Source organism: Pelophylax lessonae (assembly GCF_965119305.1).
Source record: "Pelophylax lessonae genome assembly, chromosome: 3".
NCBI classification, from domain to species: Eukaryota; Metazoa; Chordata; class Amphibia; order Anura; family Ranidae; genus Pelophylax; species Pelophylax lessonae.
Genome location: NC_138770.1, coordinates 363,164,275 through 363,181,885, shown reverse-complemented (window position 1 = coordinate 363,181,885; position 17,611 = coordinate 363,164,275). Strand labels below are relative to the sequence as shown.

At 39.7% G+C, this 17,611-nt stretch overlaps 1 protein-coding gene across 4 annotated transcripts in view; it reads left to right on the top strand.

Moving 5' to 3' along the window:
• The window catches only part of TBX18 (T-box transcription factor 18), a 60,670-nt gene extending 53,169 nt beyond the window's left edge, over positions 1-7,501 (top strand). For 2 of the 4 annotated variants that reach the window (XM_082249673.1, XM_082249672.1), the window contains exons 8-9: positions 4,983-5,042; positions 6,542-7,501. In XM_082249673.1, coding sequence (XP_082105799.1) covers positions 4,983-5,042; positions 6,542-7,260 — 779 coding nt within the window. In that variant the 3' untranslated portion in view covers positions 7,261-7,501. The remainder of the gene's footprint in view (positions 1-4,982; positions 5,043-6,541) is intronic. The other 2 variants (XM_082249675.1, XM_082249674.1) reach the window with 1 other exon arrangement.
• The last annotated feature ends 10,110 nt before the right edge of the window (positions 7,502-17,611 follow it).

The following is a 17,611-nucleotide window of genomic DNA, read 5'->3' as shown; positions in this document are numbered from 1 at the left end:
TGGTTTGTGGACTATAAACATCTGTGATCTCTTTAACAGTGACAGAACTGTGCATTAAAGGTTTAAAGAAAGCCTGAATTATAGGAATATCCCAGGGATGTGAAGCACACTGAATGGAGTTTTTAAAATCAAGCCACAACAAGGGATGATCGAACGGTTCGGGTCCACCATCGGTTCGGCCCGAACATTGGGTGTTCGAGGTTCGGCCGAATTTAGAACTTTTTGCCCAAAAAGTTCGGAATTTGGCAACCAGAACCGACCAAAATGCAATGCTTCAGGAAATGGGCTTTAAAAGCCCGTGATTGGACCAGAACCATTAGCAAAAGCCAATTGAGGGGGCAGGAGAATGCTAGGAATGTGATTGGAGTGACTAGGGGATCCCTAGACAAATAATTAGTGAATACGCCCCCCCAGTATATAAGATAGCCCCCGCCATATTCCTAGCATTGTTATACTGGACATGGAAGAGAGTGGAAGCAGTTCTGTTAATTTTACTTTAAAAGTGTCATTTAGCATTTATTAGTGTGAGGAAAGGGATATCTAGTGTAGTTAGAGAGCTCCTTTAAAGTTAGCTTCAAAAATGTAGTTTCTGTAGGGAAAGTGTTAAGTGTAAGGGGGCCGTAGTGTAGTGTAGGGTTAACTGACAGTGACTGCTATGGAAGGGTGACAAAACCCTTCCATAGCAGGGTGACCACTATAGAGAAATGATTATTTCTCTGAGTTGCTTCGGGACAGGAATATGGCTTCTCACCAGCAAGCATTTTTCATGCTGCAGGGGTTGCCACTGCCAGTGCTTTTTTGAGGACATGTTTGATGTCAGACATGACATCTGAACATGTGTATAGGGGGTATATATACACACATACATATATTTATATACACACCTAGACATATATAGGTGTGATAGTAGCATAAATATATGCTTGCGCTAATGAAATCATTTACAGTAATATATTTCTGCTACTATCACACCTATATATGGCTAGGTGTCTATATACATATAATTATGTGTGTATATAAACCACTATACACAAGTTCAGATGTTTTGCCTGCCTCAAAAGAACCCAAAAAAATGGCAAAAAAACGCTAGCGTCAAAAAAAAAAATGCCCAGGTGTGTTTTTGCTGGCATTTTTTGGGGGGTTTTGGAGGCAGGCAAAACATCTGAACTTGTGTATAGTGGTGTATATACACACATACATATATTTATATACACACCTAGACATATATATAGGTGTGATAGTAGCAGAAATATATGCTTGCGCTAATGAAATCATTTACAGTAATATATTTCTGCTACTATCACACCTATATATGGCTAGGTGTCTATATATACATATAATTATGTGTGTGTATATATGCCTGCCTCAAAAGAACCCCAAAAAATGCCAAAAAAAACGCTAGCGTCAAAAAAAAAAAATGCCCAGGTGTGGTTTTTCTGGCATTTTTTGGGGGTTTTTGGAGGCATGCAAAACATCTGAACTTGTGCACAGTACCACTATACACAAGTTCAGATGTTTTTCCTGACTGCAAAGAACCCAAAAAAATGCCTGCTATTAAACCGGCAAGGTGTGAAAACTCCTGTGCTGAAAGTGTTCTAATACAAACAATCTTTTTTTTTTATAGTTCTGTACATGCTACAGAGCTGAAACATCACATGTACACTTTTAGACCCCCCAGATACGAAATCCAAAGTAAAAATCAAAAAATCTCTTTTTTTTTTTAATTTTTCAATAATTGGCTTTTTTATCAAAAATTACAATTTTTAAGAACTTTTTTTGTGTGATTAATAGTTAATGGGACATGACCCAGAACCCTAGGGACTTTTTAGGGGCATTTATTGGGTTTTAGGGCTTAAAAATGGTGTTTTTTTAATACCGAAGTTCGGGTCCCATTGATTTCAATGGGGTTCTGAAATCCGGGCCGAACTTTCGGGAAGTTCGGATGTTCTGGCCGAACTGAACTTTTCAAAAGTTCGATCATCCCTAGCCACAACTAGAGTGGATACTTATCACCTTAAATACCCCTAAAAGGAGACAGTGAGACTCTGCTATGACTACTGGTTACCTTTTTTTTTTTTTTTAAAGGAAAATTGAAATAATATAGTGAACTATTCTAAGACACTAATTTATTTGGTTTCACTTAAAAGGACAGCCGTTAGTTCTCCATCTACACAACTGTCTCTTATAGCAGCAGCTTCCCAATCTGGACTTGTACCTTGTTATCTGATAGCCTAAATAGAGCATTCTTTGTAACCAAGCCTAAGGATATTAGAAAATCCACAATGGGATCACATGGGGAAACGACGGGACTATACCATACCCAATATATAAAAAACAAAACAAGAAAGGAAAAGAGAAAGAATAACAATAAAATAAAAAATGTATAAACGTTATTTATACAAAAAAGCCAAAAATGCCCTAAAATAGACAATCATAAGTAAGTGCATACTAAAAACAATGCAAACACAAGAAAGACTGTAAATACATGAGGTAAAGCCCAGTTTACAAAATACAATAGAACCATGTGGACAGAAAACCTCAACGCGTTTCAACAAATAGTCTTCTTCTGGGGGTGAAGATGTCCACTAAATAAGCATCTATTTAACCAGTCAAACATGCAAAAATGTGTAAGCATAACAAAAGAGGAAACCGGCTGTGTGTAAAAGGATCAAACACGACACCTCACAGGCAAAGGCCAAGGTCCCCAGGTAATCCCCAAGGGGTCGGATGATAAACAGGAGATCAAATCCAAAATCTTAAGGAATAAGAAAAAGGCTTTGAAAAGAGAGTCTCCAATAGACCTGTCCTGGTGCCAAATATAGTATGTCAAACCGGAAGTGACTCTTCCCCAGAATGGGAAAGAAAGCAAGCTTCAGGAGGCCAGTAAATGTTCTGCACTGTGCCAGCACTTTAACAAAAGTCTTCTCTGGTCCCTGTAAGCTTTGGTACTTTGGTCTTGTGAATACTGCTTAAAGAAATTGATAAGGAACACTTTAACCCTAGGATTATCCTATTGGTGTTGCTTATCCAGTAGTATTGTAGCAGTGTTGGAACAGGATATGTAAATTCTGGACTGGCAGCTGCTACATGCAGTTTCATTGGTTCGTATTGTAAATAAAAGGATCTGAGATTGAAACATCATAAAGTGAGTTAATCATCTATATACACATTTTTTTCAGTGTGACTGAATATTAGACAGAGCCAACATGTTTCAGGGGCCAGAGACTGCCCCTTCATCAGGGCTACAATGATAAAGCAAGAGAATACAGTATACCGTATAAATAAATTTAGTGTATAGTTTATTATTAGCAATATCTAAAATAGCAGCTTATTTGAGTAGCAACCATATGCTTATATGCTGAAAAGGGCACCAGAGTCAATGTGTAGGGGGAGCTTTCAGACCCACTCTCTAGCTGAATCTTCATATGGCCCCTATGTGAGCAGAGGAGTCAGGGAAAGATGAAGAAAAATAATTTACTGTTCTGGAATATTCAGTTATGTGTGTAAATCTGAGTTTGAACTATTAAAGTAGAACTATAGGCAAAACTTGTTTTTTTTTTTCACAGGGTAATAACGCCTGTGAGTTTTTCTTCTTTGTCATTTGCATCTTATTGTGGAGATTCCCCTTCACTTCCTTTCCAATAGCCAGAACAGAAAGTGAGGGGCAATCCCTCCAAAATGAGGGAATCCTTGAGTGTCACCAGGTCATCAGAACTAGTGTCTTATTTTGGTCAACAGGACAAATAGAGAGGGGAAATCTTCCTAATGGAGACATAGAGAACACTAAAAAAAACAGACAGGTGTTCCTAGCCCTGTCTAATCTATTCAAAATTAAAAAAAAATAAAATAATTTTTGCCTTTAGTTATAGTTTAGGCCTGGTAAGCTTCAGGCTTTTGGAGCAGATCGTTAAAATGGAGCCTTGCACATACTGGAGAATATGGGCAGTGCCCAAAATCAAAGTATGAAACAATAATATGCAATATACTGTATTTTGTTTACCTAAAATATATACCTTATACCATACTTTTCATTTTACTTTTTGTCTGGACATAATAAATACAGAAATTAAATACATATTAAATAATGTATGCATTCTCTTTAATGATGAACACTTGGAGGTAACTTGTAGACAGATGGACTCGATTTGCAACATTTTTCATGATTCATTCTTAAGAAATAGCACATTCTGTAATGAATTACCTATATAAAAAGCAAAATATTTCACTATGATTGCAGAACTATAATTCTTAACACATTGTCCTTTATCTAAAAATGAAGGCATTGCACTCACTCAAGCTGAATGATTAATAAAAACATTAATATATGCAAGCTTACTAAGGAACCTACCATTCTATAAATCATATTTGCACTGACACAGAATAGGATGTAGGCAGAGAATCACTTTTATCCTAAAGAAGAAATATACTAATACAGTAAAAAATAAATTTACTATTTTTCTGCCTCCCAACTACTGTATTGTAAAAAAATGGTGGGGAGGTGTATTTCTGGAGTGACGTTTAAAAAACATCCCTGTTTTGATCTGTGATCTGAGCCATCACTGTACAATTTAGATCACAGACACAATGTATAGAACTGATCCAAGCGGTACCTTGTAATGACTAATGACCCCATTATAGTGTTTACACCTTACAGCCTGCCCCTTCCTCTTCCAGCATGGTAAGGAGGAACTAATGAATGATAGAATAGTAAAAGATCTCAGGCAGCAGATATTTATTTATGTATTTATTTAAATGTGGGGTCATTTCAACCCAATCACCACCCTCCTTTCCTGTACATATTAGCTCCATGATTTCTCTGTAGTGATATTAAAGCATTACTAAACCCACAGCAGTAAAATCAGTCTGTATATGCAGTAAAGCACTCTTGTTATACTCACTGTGGAACCTAAGGGGTTAATCCTGTGCATTGTGTAAAAAGGCTGTTTGATCCTGTCTTCTCTGATCCTTTCTTTCTTCCACAGTCCCCAATCCATCTCATGATAGAACAGAGCCTTGGGGGCACCCTGCACATGCTCAGTTTGGTGTGTATTGCTAGAGAGTTTTTTTTTTTTTTTTTTTGGGAGGGTGTATGTGATCAGCACAGGACCAATCAAAACTGTCCAGATAGAGGGTCAGGGGCTTGCAGCCTCATAGGACAGTCAGAGGAGAATGAAAATTCCTCCTACAATCTTTAACCATTGCTGATAGAAGTCACAAGACTGCTATATACTGCTGATGAGAAAAGGTGTTTAGCAGTTTATTTTTACAAAATAATTGCATTTCCATGTTCTGTGTACTGTAAGAGACCAGATATGGTGAAGGCAGGCTCCAGGGTTTAGTAACACTTTAACCCCATCAACTCTCTTATCCTGCACATCTGCACAATAAACCAATCATCTCCATCTTCCCACTGTATGTGGCCTATACATTAACCCCTTTCCCTTCTCCTCTCTCAGTGTATAACACAGACATAGTAAATTCGCTGTATCTAGTTCCGTTTTTAACTAACTCAATATCAGCAAGTTTCTTCATTTCTAAAAATTTGTGACAAAAAAATAGATCACTTTGGATTGTCTACTTTTCAAAAAGTAGTCTTTCTAGGGTGGTCATACTGTCCTGGCATTTTTACTTGATATCTTTTATAATATTAGTAAGCAAGGGAAACTGGTTTTTTTTCCAATCTTTTTTTTTTTGGAAAATAAAAAAAACCCGGTGATCATTAAATACCATCAAATACTACATAAAGAAAATTCCGTCTGGAAAAAAAAGTCAGTCGATCTTCCACAGCACTGAAAGCTGAAAAATGGCCAGGTAATGAAGGAATATATACAGGCTGCTACTCAAGTGGTTAAAAAGGCTTCAGTAAGCATAATGTTAACCAGGTAGCCTTGGACTGCTTTGCAAACAGTAAAAAAATACTGAGCTTTCGTCTAACAGTACTTTTGCCTTGCTTGTCCTGTGTGCTGTGTTGACCACCTTTCACACCAGTGCTCCCAGTACAAGTGCCTCCTTGAGTAGTTGGGGTCTGGCTCAACCTAGCTTAAAGAATGATGGCTAGTCTAGGGTAGGTTCCACACATTTGTCTGCAGCTTGTGGACCTAGCCAAGTACTCTTAATAAGGACATTGGTGTGCCAGCCTCATGATGCAACAGTTTCTGAGGTAACAAATTACCTATCACTTATATATTGTTGGCAAGACAAAAATAGTATAAAGGATGAATATAAAGTATACGTCTTTCTTGGGGTTCCTTTTACTGCAGGACACCTGTGTGAAGCTCTTTGCAATTGGTCAAAATGTCTGATTAGAGGAAAGATCAAAACTTTTATCCTCCCCTTTAGCAAAGATCAAATGACCAAGTATTTAGGCCTTCTCACATCTAGCTACCACTGAAAGAAACTTAGAGTAGCATTTATCCTATCAGAGATAAATATTTCTGCCCTATTATTACTTTTAATGTATCCATCCTTGTAAGATTATTAACATAGCATATTAGAAATATATATGTATATATTCACAATGTATTTTTTTTTTTTTTTTTAGGAAATGTAGGCACTTCCTCTTTACTTTCTGGATCTGGAGCTGCAGCCACTCATCCGCATCTTTTGCCAGGTTCTCCATGTTCTTCACCTGCTTTCCATCTTGGAGCAAACACAAGTCAGCTTTGCAGCCTGAGTCCAGCAGATTATTCAGCCTGTGGTCGATCTGGCCTAGCACTTAATAGATATAGCACGTCACTTGCTGAAACCTATAACAGACTCACCAACTCAACCAGTGAAACTTTTGCAACCCCAAGAACCCCTTCCTACGTTGGCATGGCAGGTAGCACCACAGTAAATATGTCTATGACAGGAGCTGACAGTGACAACTTTGGATGTCCTCAAACAAGCCTATCTATGCAAATTTCAGGAATATCTCCTCAGCTCCAATATATTATGCCTTCACCAACAAGCAATGCATTCAGCAGTGGACAACCGCATCAAAGCTCTTATAATGCCTTTCGACTGCACAGCCCATGTGCACTGTATGGATATAACTTTTCCACTTCTCCCAAACTAGCTTCTAGTCCTGAAAAACTTGTCTCATCTCAGGGAAATTTTTTGGGTTCATCTCCAAGCGGAACCATGACTGACAGACAGCTCCTACCTTCAGTGGATGGGGTTCACCTTCTTAGTGGTGCTGGACAGCAAAATTTCTTTGACTCCAGAAGTTTAGGAGGTCTAACACTATCAACATCTCAAGTATCTGCACATATGGTTTGACCATGTACTCTTTATATAAAAATATTCCCTTCAGGATTTTTTATTCAATTTTAATATTGATTGTAAATAGAGTACCTTTAAAGAACTGAACTTTAAATCATTTAAAATTTTGTTTGTAGATATGTATATATATACATTACAAAAAGACAAATGCACTAACTTGCTATTAACTATTTTGTTCTTTTTTTTGTACGTTTTGTACTTCTTGTATTTTGCCTATGCACAGAATAAACAGCAAACCAAGCACAACCACTTACATAGCCAAAGGCTTTCAAGTCTCCAATTATTACACTTGTAATTTTTATTAACTTCAGTATTGATTATAAACATAATTTAATGCAAATAACTGAAAATAAGACATAAAAGTTTGACTGGTTGCTTGCCATTAGTCACTGGACAGTTTCCTAAAAAGTGCCATATGTATTACTAGGCATACTTAAAGCTAAACTCTAGCTCTACCTTTTTTCTTCAAATATGTGGCAAAGCCTCTGCCTTGCTCAAAGATAGTACTCTCAATTGGCTGCCTGCCGTTATCATTACAATGTGTATCTTTATAATCTGCAGAACCTATCTGGAGCCACTTTGTTTTCATGATGGCTTCATGTGTCATTCAGCCTGTTTTCATTCAATCCCTTCTCTGGTTGGTCTGCCATTTAGGTCTATTTGTTTTTCCAATCGTCAATCAATATTGGTTGCATCATGTTTGGAGGTGTGTGTTAATTCTATCCAACATCATTTGTGGGCATGGTTTCTTATGTCCTACTTAATGGACATTGGCTGTACGCACAACCATTCTATCCAATAGCATCCATTCCTTGTGATTCATTGGCATCTTCTAGCAGTGTACAGATGCTGCTACACTTGTGTGTTTTAACAACTGCTAGGAGAGGTAAGTTTTTGTTCCATTGCAATATACTAACTATATTTGGAGGAGCTTGAATAGCTTTTTATGTTATTTTCATATGCTTGCAGTTATTGTTATGTCTGGGTCCTCTGGTGCACTGACTTGAGAGCTGCACGCTGCTGCTTCTGATGAGTAGGTGAAATCATATTTGGGCAGCACAGAGGGCTCAGGGCATGTTGATCTTCTTAGTTACAAAGACTGCTGTGCTACGGAGCCAGTACTGTAGCTCAACTTTGCAGACTTTATTGTGAGGATTCAACATGAATTTTAAAAAGGGGAAGGGAGGGGGGTTGAATTTATGCTGTGTGCAATTGTAGCTTATGGAAGGGTGGTATTGTTAAGGGGGTACTACTAAAATGCTGCTGATTTAAATTGGACATCGAAAGTGTTAAGTGAATCTGAAATGAAATAAAAGGATAGAAATACGGAAGCTGGAATATAGGAGATGTCTTTTCTATCCTATTTATCTTAGTTGCCTTGCACTACCAAAAGTAAGAAAAAGTGCATGTGCTTAACAATAAAGCAATAAATATACACTGATAATAAATAAATCAAATTCATAGAAATTCATACAAATTCAGATTCAAAAAATGGGCTCCACAAAAATCATACAAACAGAGCTTTAACCGGTTGCCGACCGCCGCACGACTATATACTGCGGCGGTCAGCCCCGGCCAGGCAGAGTGACGTATCGGTACGTCACTCGCCTGTCACTGACTTGCGAGCCTATAGCGAGCGGGCGCGCGCCCGCCGAGGCGCGCGCCCGCCGCGGCTCGTTCACAGGCAAGTCAGTGCGTGTGACCGGCGGACTCGATGTCCGCCAGTCACACTGCGATCGCTCCTGTGAAGGGAGAAAGACAGAGCAGCTTGTGTAAACAAGCTGCCTGTCAGTTCTCCCTGTGTAAAAGTAAAGATCTGACCGTTCTACTATGTAGAACGGTTGATCTTTGCTTTTACACCAATAGCCATGTCCCTACACAGTAGAAAGCACGCCCCTAGGACACACTTAACCCCTCCCTGTCCAATAAAGTTAACCCCTTCCCTGCCAGTGTCATTTTTGCAGTAACAGTGCATATGTATAGCACTGATTACTGCAGTAATGTCACTGGTAACCCCAAAAGTGTCAAAAATGTCAGTCAAGGGTCTGATCTGTCCGCCGCAATGTCGCAGTACCGAAAAAAAAATCGCAGATCGCCGCCATTACGCGTTAAAAAAAAAAACACCAAAAATGACAAAAATCTTTCTCTTTGTTAGTAAACGCGATAACTTTTGCGCAAACCAATCAAAATACGCTTTTTGCGATTTTTTTTTACCAAACATAGGTAGCATAAAACAAATTGGCCGAAAAATGTTAAAAAATTTTGATTTTTACTTTTTTTTTTGGGGAATTTCATATAAAAAAATGTGAAAAATATTGTTATTTTTGCAAAATTTACGCTCTTTTTTTGTTTATAGCGCGTGATCAAAAAATCGCACAGGTGATCAAATACCACCAAAAGAAAGCTCTGTTTGTGGGAAAAAAAGGACGTCAAATTCGTTTAGGTACAGCGTCGCACGACCGCGCAATTGTCCGTTAAAGTCACGCAGTAAAAAATCGCAAAAAAACCCCTGGTCCTTTAGCAGCCAAATCCTCCGGGGCTTAAGTGGTTAAACAGAGTCCATAACCAAAGAAAATAGTGTGTGGATACAGCAGCCCAGACGATCCCATAAATGAGCAGACTCTTCACCGCTTATGAACACCAACAAATAGAAGCTGCTTACCAAACTTTTAGACCTCAAGCTAAAAGACGTCAGGCCACGCTTTTGTCGTGGTTCATATAATATATTGTAAAATTGTACTATGTTTTTAGAAAACCATTCTTTTTGAATATTTCAAATCATATTTCAACTACCAGGGTTGCAAAGGTCGCATTTGTGACTGGGCTCTGATGTTACGCCACTGTTGGGGTGCCCCAAGACCTGGCATTCCCCCTGCACCTCTGGCTAGCAGTTCATTATGCAGTGGAGGGGGGAAGAGGCTCTGTCCCAGGTATGTACTGGCTTTAGTGCACAAGCAGAGTGACTCACTTGTGTACTGAAGCTGGTACCTGCCCAGGTCAGAGTCCCAACCCTTCTCCATTGTATAGCTGAATTGCTGGCCAGAGGGGCAGAGGGTGATGCCGTGGGAACCACAGAGCTGCCAATAATATGTGCAGACGAGTGGCCAAGGGGTGACCAGTATACTGGAAGTAAAATGTTGAGTGTGTTGGGAAGGTTGGGGGGGGGGGGGGTACAGAGTTGTGCTTGGGGTTGAAGGTGCAGAAATGTGCTAGTGGGTACAAAGCAGGGATGTGTTAGAGAGGGTGGGGGTGCAAAGACTGCTTGCTGCAGTGTACAAAAGTGTGTTGGAGAGATACAGAGGATGCTGGCAGGTGCAGATGTGTGTGTGTGTGTGTAGGGGGTGGGGGGGAGTACAGAGGATGATGGAAGGTGCAGAGGTGTGTGTGTGGGGGGGGGGGGTACAGAGGTGTGGGGGGTGCAGGGATGTGTGGCAGAGTACATAGATGTGCTGGGGGTGTTGAGGTATGCTGGGGAATACAGGAGATGCTGAAAGGTGTAGAGGTGTGTGTGTCATATTGGGGAATAAAGAGGGTTCTAGGTGGTTCAAGGTGTGCTTGGGTTTGGAGGTGCAGAGATGTGCAAGTGGGTACAGTGCAGAGATGTGTCAGCGGTTGGGGAGTGCAAAGATAGCTTGATGTGGTGTAAAAATGATATACTAGAGAGGAATACAGAGGATGCTGGGAGGTGGAGAGGTGTTGTGGAGGGGGGCAGTGTGGAGGTGTGGGGGTGCAGAGATGTGCGGCAGAGTACATAGATGTGCTGGGGGTTGTTAAGGTGTGCTGGGAAAGAGGATGCTTGGGAATACAGAGGATGCTAGGAGGTGTGTGTGTGTGTGGGGGGGGGGGGGTTGCTGTGGAGGTTTGCTGGGGGTTGCAAAGGCTTGCTGGGTGCATGGAGGCATATTGGGGGATATAGAGGATTATAGGAGGTTCAGAGGTCTGTGTGTGTGTGTGTGTGTGGGGGGGGGGGGGGGGGGGTCCAGAGGTGTGCTAGGGGGGTACAGAGGATTTAGGGAGGTACAGAGGTGTGTGCAGGAGGTGCAGCAATGTGCAAGGGGTACAGAAGTGTGCTGGGAGGGATACGGAGGTGTGGTAGGGGTACAGGTGTTGTTTGGAAGGTACAGAGATGTGCAGGGGGTATGGAGGCATGCTGAGGAGTACAGAGGCAATGGGGTATGGCATTAGGTGTTTTATGTAGAACCACGCCCATTTTAAATGCCCCACCCCTAATTAAGATACGTTCTCCGCCTAAAATTGCTGGTTAAACACATAGAAAAAAAATTTGTCCCTGAAAATGTTTTGGAAAGGTTGGCAACTATACAGGAAGGGATCCTGCTGCAGAACATGTGAAAGGTTCCCACTGCTAGACTGTAATAAAGGTCCTCGAGATAGGAGTAAAGGGCCCTGGATCAGTGGGAAGGGCCCTGGGACCAGTGGCAAGGGCCAGGATGGGTTCAGGGGGCCCTTCATGGTTTCTTGCACCCAGGCCCTGCAAGTTCTAGTTACCCCTCTGTTTCTAATATTTCCCTAATATAATATTATTATTATTTCTAATATTTGTATAAGAATTTTCAACATTTTTTATACATGTTTTTTCCAAAGTACAATAAAATAAAAAACATCATCTCAGGATTACATGTACAATAACATAGCTTTCAACTATACTAATTATATAACATGTAGAAAATGAAATTGAAGAGGAAAGGAACATTACAGTTGGTTGGGGGGTAAGACATGAAAAAAGAGCGGGGGGGGGGGGGGTATTGTGCAAATAAAGGTTAGGTTCTGGGATTACAATCTTCACTATTTGGTTTATGCATTCCAAGCGGTATTCCAAGCAGTATTGAATCAGTGAATATGCAAATAGTGGTAGGTCATTGTACAGCCTAGTCTATGTTATCTAACTCATTGGGTGTAAGTAAGCTGATGACGTCAGGGACGATGTAAATCAAAATCTCTAAATGCTCTCCAACATATCCACTGGGTACAGACCTGTTCAGGATCTTTTTAAACAATGAACGTATGAACAAATACTGAAATACATAAATCTTTACTATTTTACCTGTCAAATGATTTGTAAACCTGTGCAGGCAATCCTGAGATTTTCTACACCACTACTATACTGCAATGCCGCACAATGCCGCTCCCATCCTGAGAAATCTTTTTCTAAAGACTAAATGACCCAGACAATTCCAGGATAGTTGGTCTATTGCACCCCCTGCAGCTCTCACCCGTTTCCCGACACCCACCCATTACAGGACAGAAAACAGGTAGGTCTGAGGCAAGTCAGAGCTGTAAAGGATCCAAGAGTTTGATATCTCCAGAAGAGAAAAGATGTTTCCTCTTAGACTTCAGCAGAAGATTTATCAGAATCAGAGGCAGATTCTGCACCATGGCCAGCAGGCAAGGTGAGTATTTATCGACTTATTTTCCTGGTGTCCTGTCAGGATACCGCCACTTAACGGAAGTGATGTTCTTAGCCAAAAATGCTTACTGTGCATGCACCGTGTGTTCCAACATGGCCGCTATGCGTTCCAATAGGTTTGCTAATGTGACAAAACAGGAAGGCAGCAGTGAACATCTTCTTACACCCAGCCAAGTCTTCAATTTCACACATATTTTAGCACTAAACTCACCTTATATCCTCAAATACCAGATTCAAATTTTATTATTATTATTATTACTATTATAGTATATAGAGCAACAAGTCTGTAGGCAGAAGGTGGCGACGGCCAACTTGATACACCCCGTACCTCTCAGCGCAAAACTGATTATATAGTGAAATAGACTATTTCACTCGGTATTTTACTCTATAAGGGGAGTTTACTGCTAAAATAAGTATGACATTTAAAACTTGCTTGGGTGTAAGAAGATGTCTGCTGCCGCCTTCGTATTCTGTCAGATTAGGAAACCTATTAAAACGCAAAGCGGCCATGTTGGAAAGCATAGCGCATGCGCAGTAAGCAATTTTGTTCGCAACGTCACTTCCGTTGCATTTTCTGATGGGTAGCAGTATTCTGATAGAACACCTGCATGGCTGGGTATAAAATATTTACACCAGCAACAGGGTCACTTTAAAGTGGTAAACTACTTCCTTTTTTTTTCTCCGGTCCCCCTGTAGCTTAATGCCATAATGTGCTGGTATGCACCGCATGAAAATATTCCGAAAACATTAAAGAGAAACAGAAAGAGTTAAAGTGAACCCAGGAGTCAGTAGAGTGAGCTTCCTACCTGTGCAATGTTAATTTTTGAGTTAATTTTTTTTAAATCATTATTTCAGTGAAAAACCATTGCTTGTTGCACTGGGCAAGCATGCATTCAAAGTATTGCAAATTGACTATTTATATTAAAGCTTAGCTGCTTTTTATGCACGATCTTCCCACATTAAGATATTTAATATTATTATTATTATACAGGATTTATATAGCGCCAACAGTTTGCCCAGCGCTTAACAAAATGAAGGCAGACATTACAGTTACAATACAATTTGGAACAAAAGGAATCAGAGGGCCCTGCTCGTTAGAGCTTACAATCTAAAAGGGAGGGTCAATTGATACAAAAGGCAATAGCTGTGGGGGATGAGCTGATGGAGCAAGTGAAACAGTGTTATTAGTTAGTAGCGGGGTAGGCTTCTTTAAAGAGAAGGGTTTTCAGGGATCGTCTTAATATTACATAGAAACATAGGGGTTGATTTACTAAAGGCAAATAGACGGTGCACTTTGCAAAGTGCAGTTGCACTCTGCAAGAGCTGTTGCTCCAGAGCTTAGTAAATAAGCAGAAACTCTGCTATCTTCCATCATCCAATCATGTGCAAGCAAAAAAGCATTTTTTTTTTTTATATTCCTTGCATGTGATTGGGTATTCTTTGTAAAGTGAAGCTTTACCTCATTTACTAAGCTCTGGGGCAACTGCTCTAGCAGAGCGCAACTGCACTTTGCAAAGTGCACAATCTATTTGTCCTCAGTAAATCAATCTCATAGAAACTCTCTGTTTTATTCTTAAGGCCTTAAGGTCAGTTATATGCATTGCAACGATTTTTACCAAGCTCTACTGCAAAATCTTAAGGTTCTTGCTCTGAGAATACAGACATGTGTATTTCAGTGTGGGGGCTGTCTGCAGTAATTATATAATTAGCCTAATTTCTGTCACAAGAGTAAGACTACGGAAGAAAACAATGAGCTAATCATATGAGTAGGAAAAGTGTACAAACACAGGACTGTACCGGAAATTAAAGAGTATCCCAGCATACAGCAGATATAAGCTGTGTCCTGCGACTAGAACACTGCAGCTGCTATTTCCCTGCTCTCTCACAAGGTAGTGGCAGCTCAGTGGCACTGTGGAGGCAGGGAGTTGACTGGGGAGGGTGGGTTTCTACACTTATTCTCTGAGAAAAAAAGTCCTGAAAATAATACAAGGCTTCCTCTGCTTGACTGTTCTGGAAACAGTACAGGGGACTTTCTGTCTGCCGTTCGGAGATAAAATGAATCAGGCTGAGTGCTTCTCAGCCATTCAGGAGGAGCCTTTCTTTTTTTTTTTTATCAGTTATTCAAGGCTTCATCTGATTGGCTGAGGTGGAGAGGTGCACAAATGAGGTCACGATTTCTGCTTCAGCCATTTAGAGGAAGCCTTGTATTCATTGATAAAAAATACAAAGCTTCCTATGAATGGCTTGTGAATCATTCAGCCTGATTTTTTTTAATTCCAGCAGTAGGCAGGAATTTTCCCATACTGCTGCTGGAACACAGAGCCGCTTACTGTACATAGTTAACTCTACAATAGCATCTGCATCATTACGTAATGGAAATAGGTCATTTGGGCCTGTTTGGCCCACAATAACTATTTTAAGTAATAGGAATGCTGGAATTCTACTGTAATGTTACTCAATAGGCAATGCATGAGTGGTATCTTACACTACATTTTTCCCATGATATACACACACTAAAATCCTAGAGAGAGATTATGCAAATTCACTTATTTTGAGCACACACTCAAAGCACACACTGTAAAGCAAGCTGATTAAAGTGTATCGCCTATGCCATAAGTGCACCTTGTATTTGATGTATATTTTTGTAAAGGTTTTACATAAACATTAAACATGTTATAAATCAATAGTTCGAAACATATTCATTTGCATTAAAAAAAATGGACAACAGGACAAGCTTTTCATTACAATTAATGTTTTCCTGTATTTTTCATGTGCAGTTTTCCCGTTAAAAAATCTATATACAGTATATAATAGTATCAATATAGATGGTTCCTTGCTGACAGTAGCTCCAAAACCAGCAGCCTGGTACCAGCAAGCACTGGGTTCTTCAACAGCACTGGTACTCCAGGAGGTGTTGGGATACATACAGGGTTTTTCCTATATGTAAAATCCAAAACCAGCAGCCTGGTACCAGCAAGCACTGGGTTCTTCAATAGCACTAGTACTCCAGGAGGTGTTGGGATACATACAGGGTTTTTCCTATATGTAAAATACCTGTCCCCAAGTTATCGTCTAAACCAAACTAGAACAAGGGTCCATTGGGCTACTTTTCTGTAGATATAAAACAAAATAAAAACAACACAATGCTTGCATTTATTTTTTTTAATAAACCATCCAGCTTTGTTTTATGTTTTACTAAAGGAACAGCTAAACAAGTCATGGTAAAAGGCAGCTCTCTTTTGCTGAAGGTGTCAAAAACCCCACTGCCGTAAGTACCGCTGTCATCAGCATGATGACCAGATAAGTAACAGGATGTCATCAATAACCTTGAATGTTTTTTAGTACAGGTTTGCTCTGTTCATTTATTCAGTATGGCTGTAAGACCTATTTTTATTTTGTCCTCCAAGAACCACAGACTACTGTGACACATGACAGATTCTGTAACACCTTAGGACCAGGATCCTTAGTAACCCTAATAAAGTGTCACAAAGGGCTGGTTGGTTGAGTTTTACATAATTTGCTGTAGCAGCAGTTCCCTAAATGATCCATTTTAACAGGGAAAATTGCATATATATCTGAAATCTGACTTTTATCGCAGTACAGCCCTCTGAGAAAAGCTGTATGTCAATCACACAAGCAGTAAATTCGATTTCTAGGAGCATTCTGTATACAAAGAGTTTTCAGAGCACCTTCAGGCTCCCACTAAGCAAGGAAGCAGATTTTGAGGCTGATTAGCCAAAGAAGTTGAGAATTGTCATACAATATTCACTTTAAATATCTAAACACGTGAAAAGCATATTTATGTTTACCGGTACTTATTTTATCTACACATGGTCTAGTTTTCAGAGTGAACAGGAATTTGTGTTTCACATGATTAGATAATTGAAGTGAATATGCACACTTCAATTGGCTTAAAGTTCTCCACCCTTTTACTTAATCAGCTCATGCATGTTTACTTTATGAAATTCATGGCTATGAATGAGCATAAAGGGGGAAATTTACCAAAACTGAAGCATGCAAGATCTGGTGTTGCATAGAAACCAATAAGCTTCCAGGTTTTATTGTCAAAGCTTAATTGAACATGCTGAGGTTAGAAGCTGATTGGCTACCATGCACAGCTGCACCAGAGTGCTGCAGTTTTAGTAAATGTCCCCCAAAGTGTTTGGGAGCTAAGTTTTGCCTGTATAGACAGGTAGAGAGTAGTATTAAATTGCACATTTTGTGACTATAACAATCTAAAGAGGAACTTCGCTCATCTACAAAAATAGATATAATTACCATTAGATGAGGTTCAGCGCTGTCTTCCTGGCACACAAAGTTTGCTCAGCCTCCTAAATGCTCTGTAGATTGATATAACAGAAAAGGCCGGAATTTTAGTTTAATTGTCTCGCGAAGTAGCACAAGGGATTTCTCCATCTGCTTCCAGCCCCCCTACTGATCTGATGGGGTATAGGAAAATTTTCTTTAACTGCTGAGAGCTGTATGATTACCCCTCCTTTGTCCAACGGTTAAAGAAGAGTCCCCTTTCTGCCCCGGGGCCCTCTCCAGAACTGAAGGGCTCCAGGCCTAATACAGGAAGACTGTCTCTACCCTCTTTCCATAGCCCTGATTATATTTTTAATCACTAACCATAGACACAATTTAGAGTAAAATACATTAAATGGAAATCAATGAAGTAAATGAACATATTATTCTATACCCTTCCCTAACATTCTTTACCCTTGATCTGGGAGTTTAAAATTTCGTATGGATACAAGAGAAAGACTTTATATATTCCTTACATAAATTATAATAAGTCAAATAATATGGTATAAAAGAGAGAAGTTATTGGCGAAATACAACCTATATATGTCATTAAACTATATATATAGATATTTACTATACTTTTAGATAAACTCAATGTACCATACAGGAAGTCTTGTA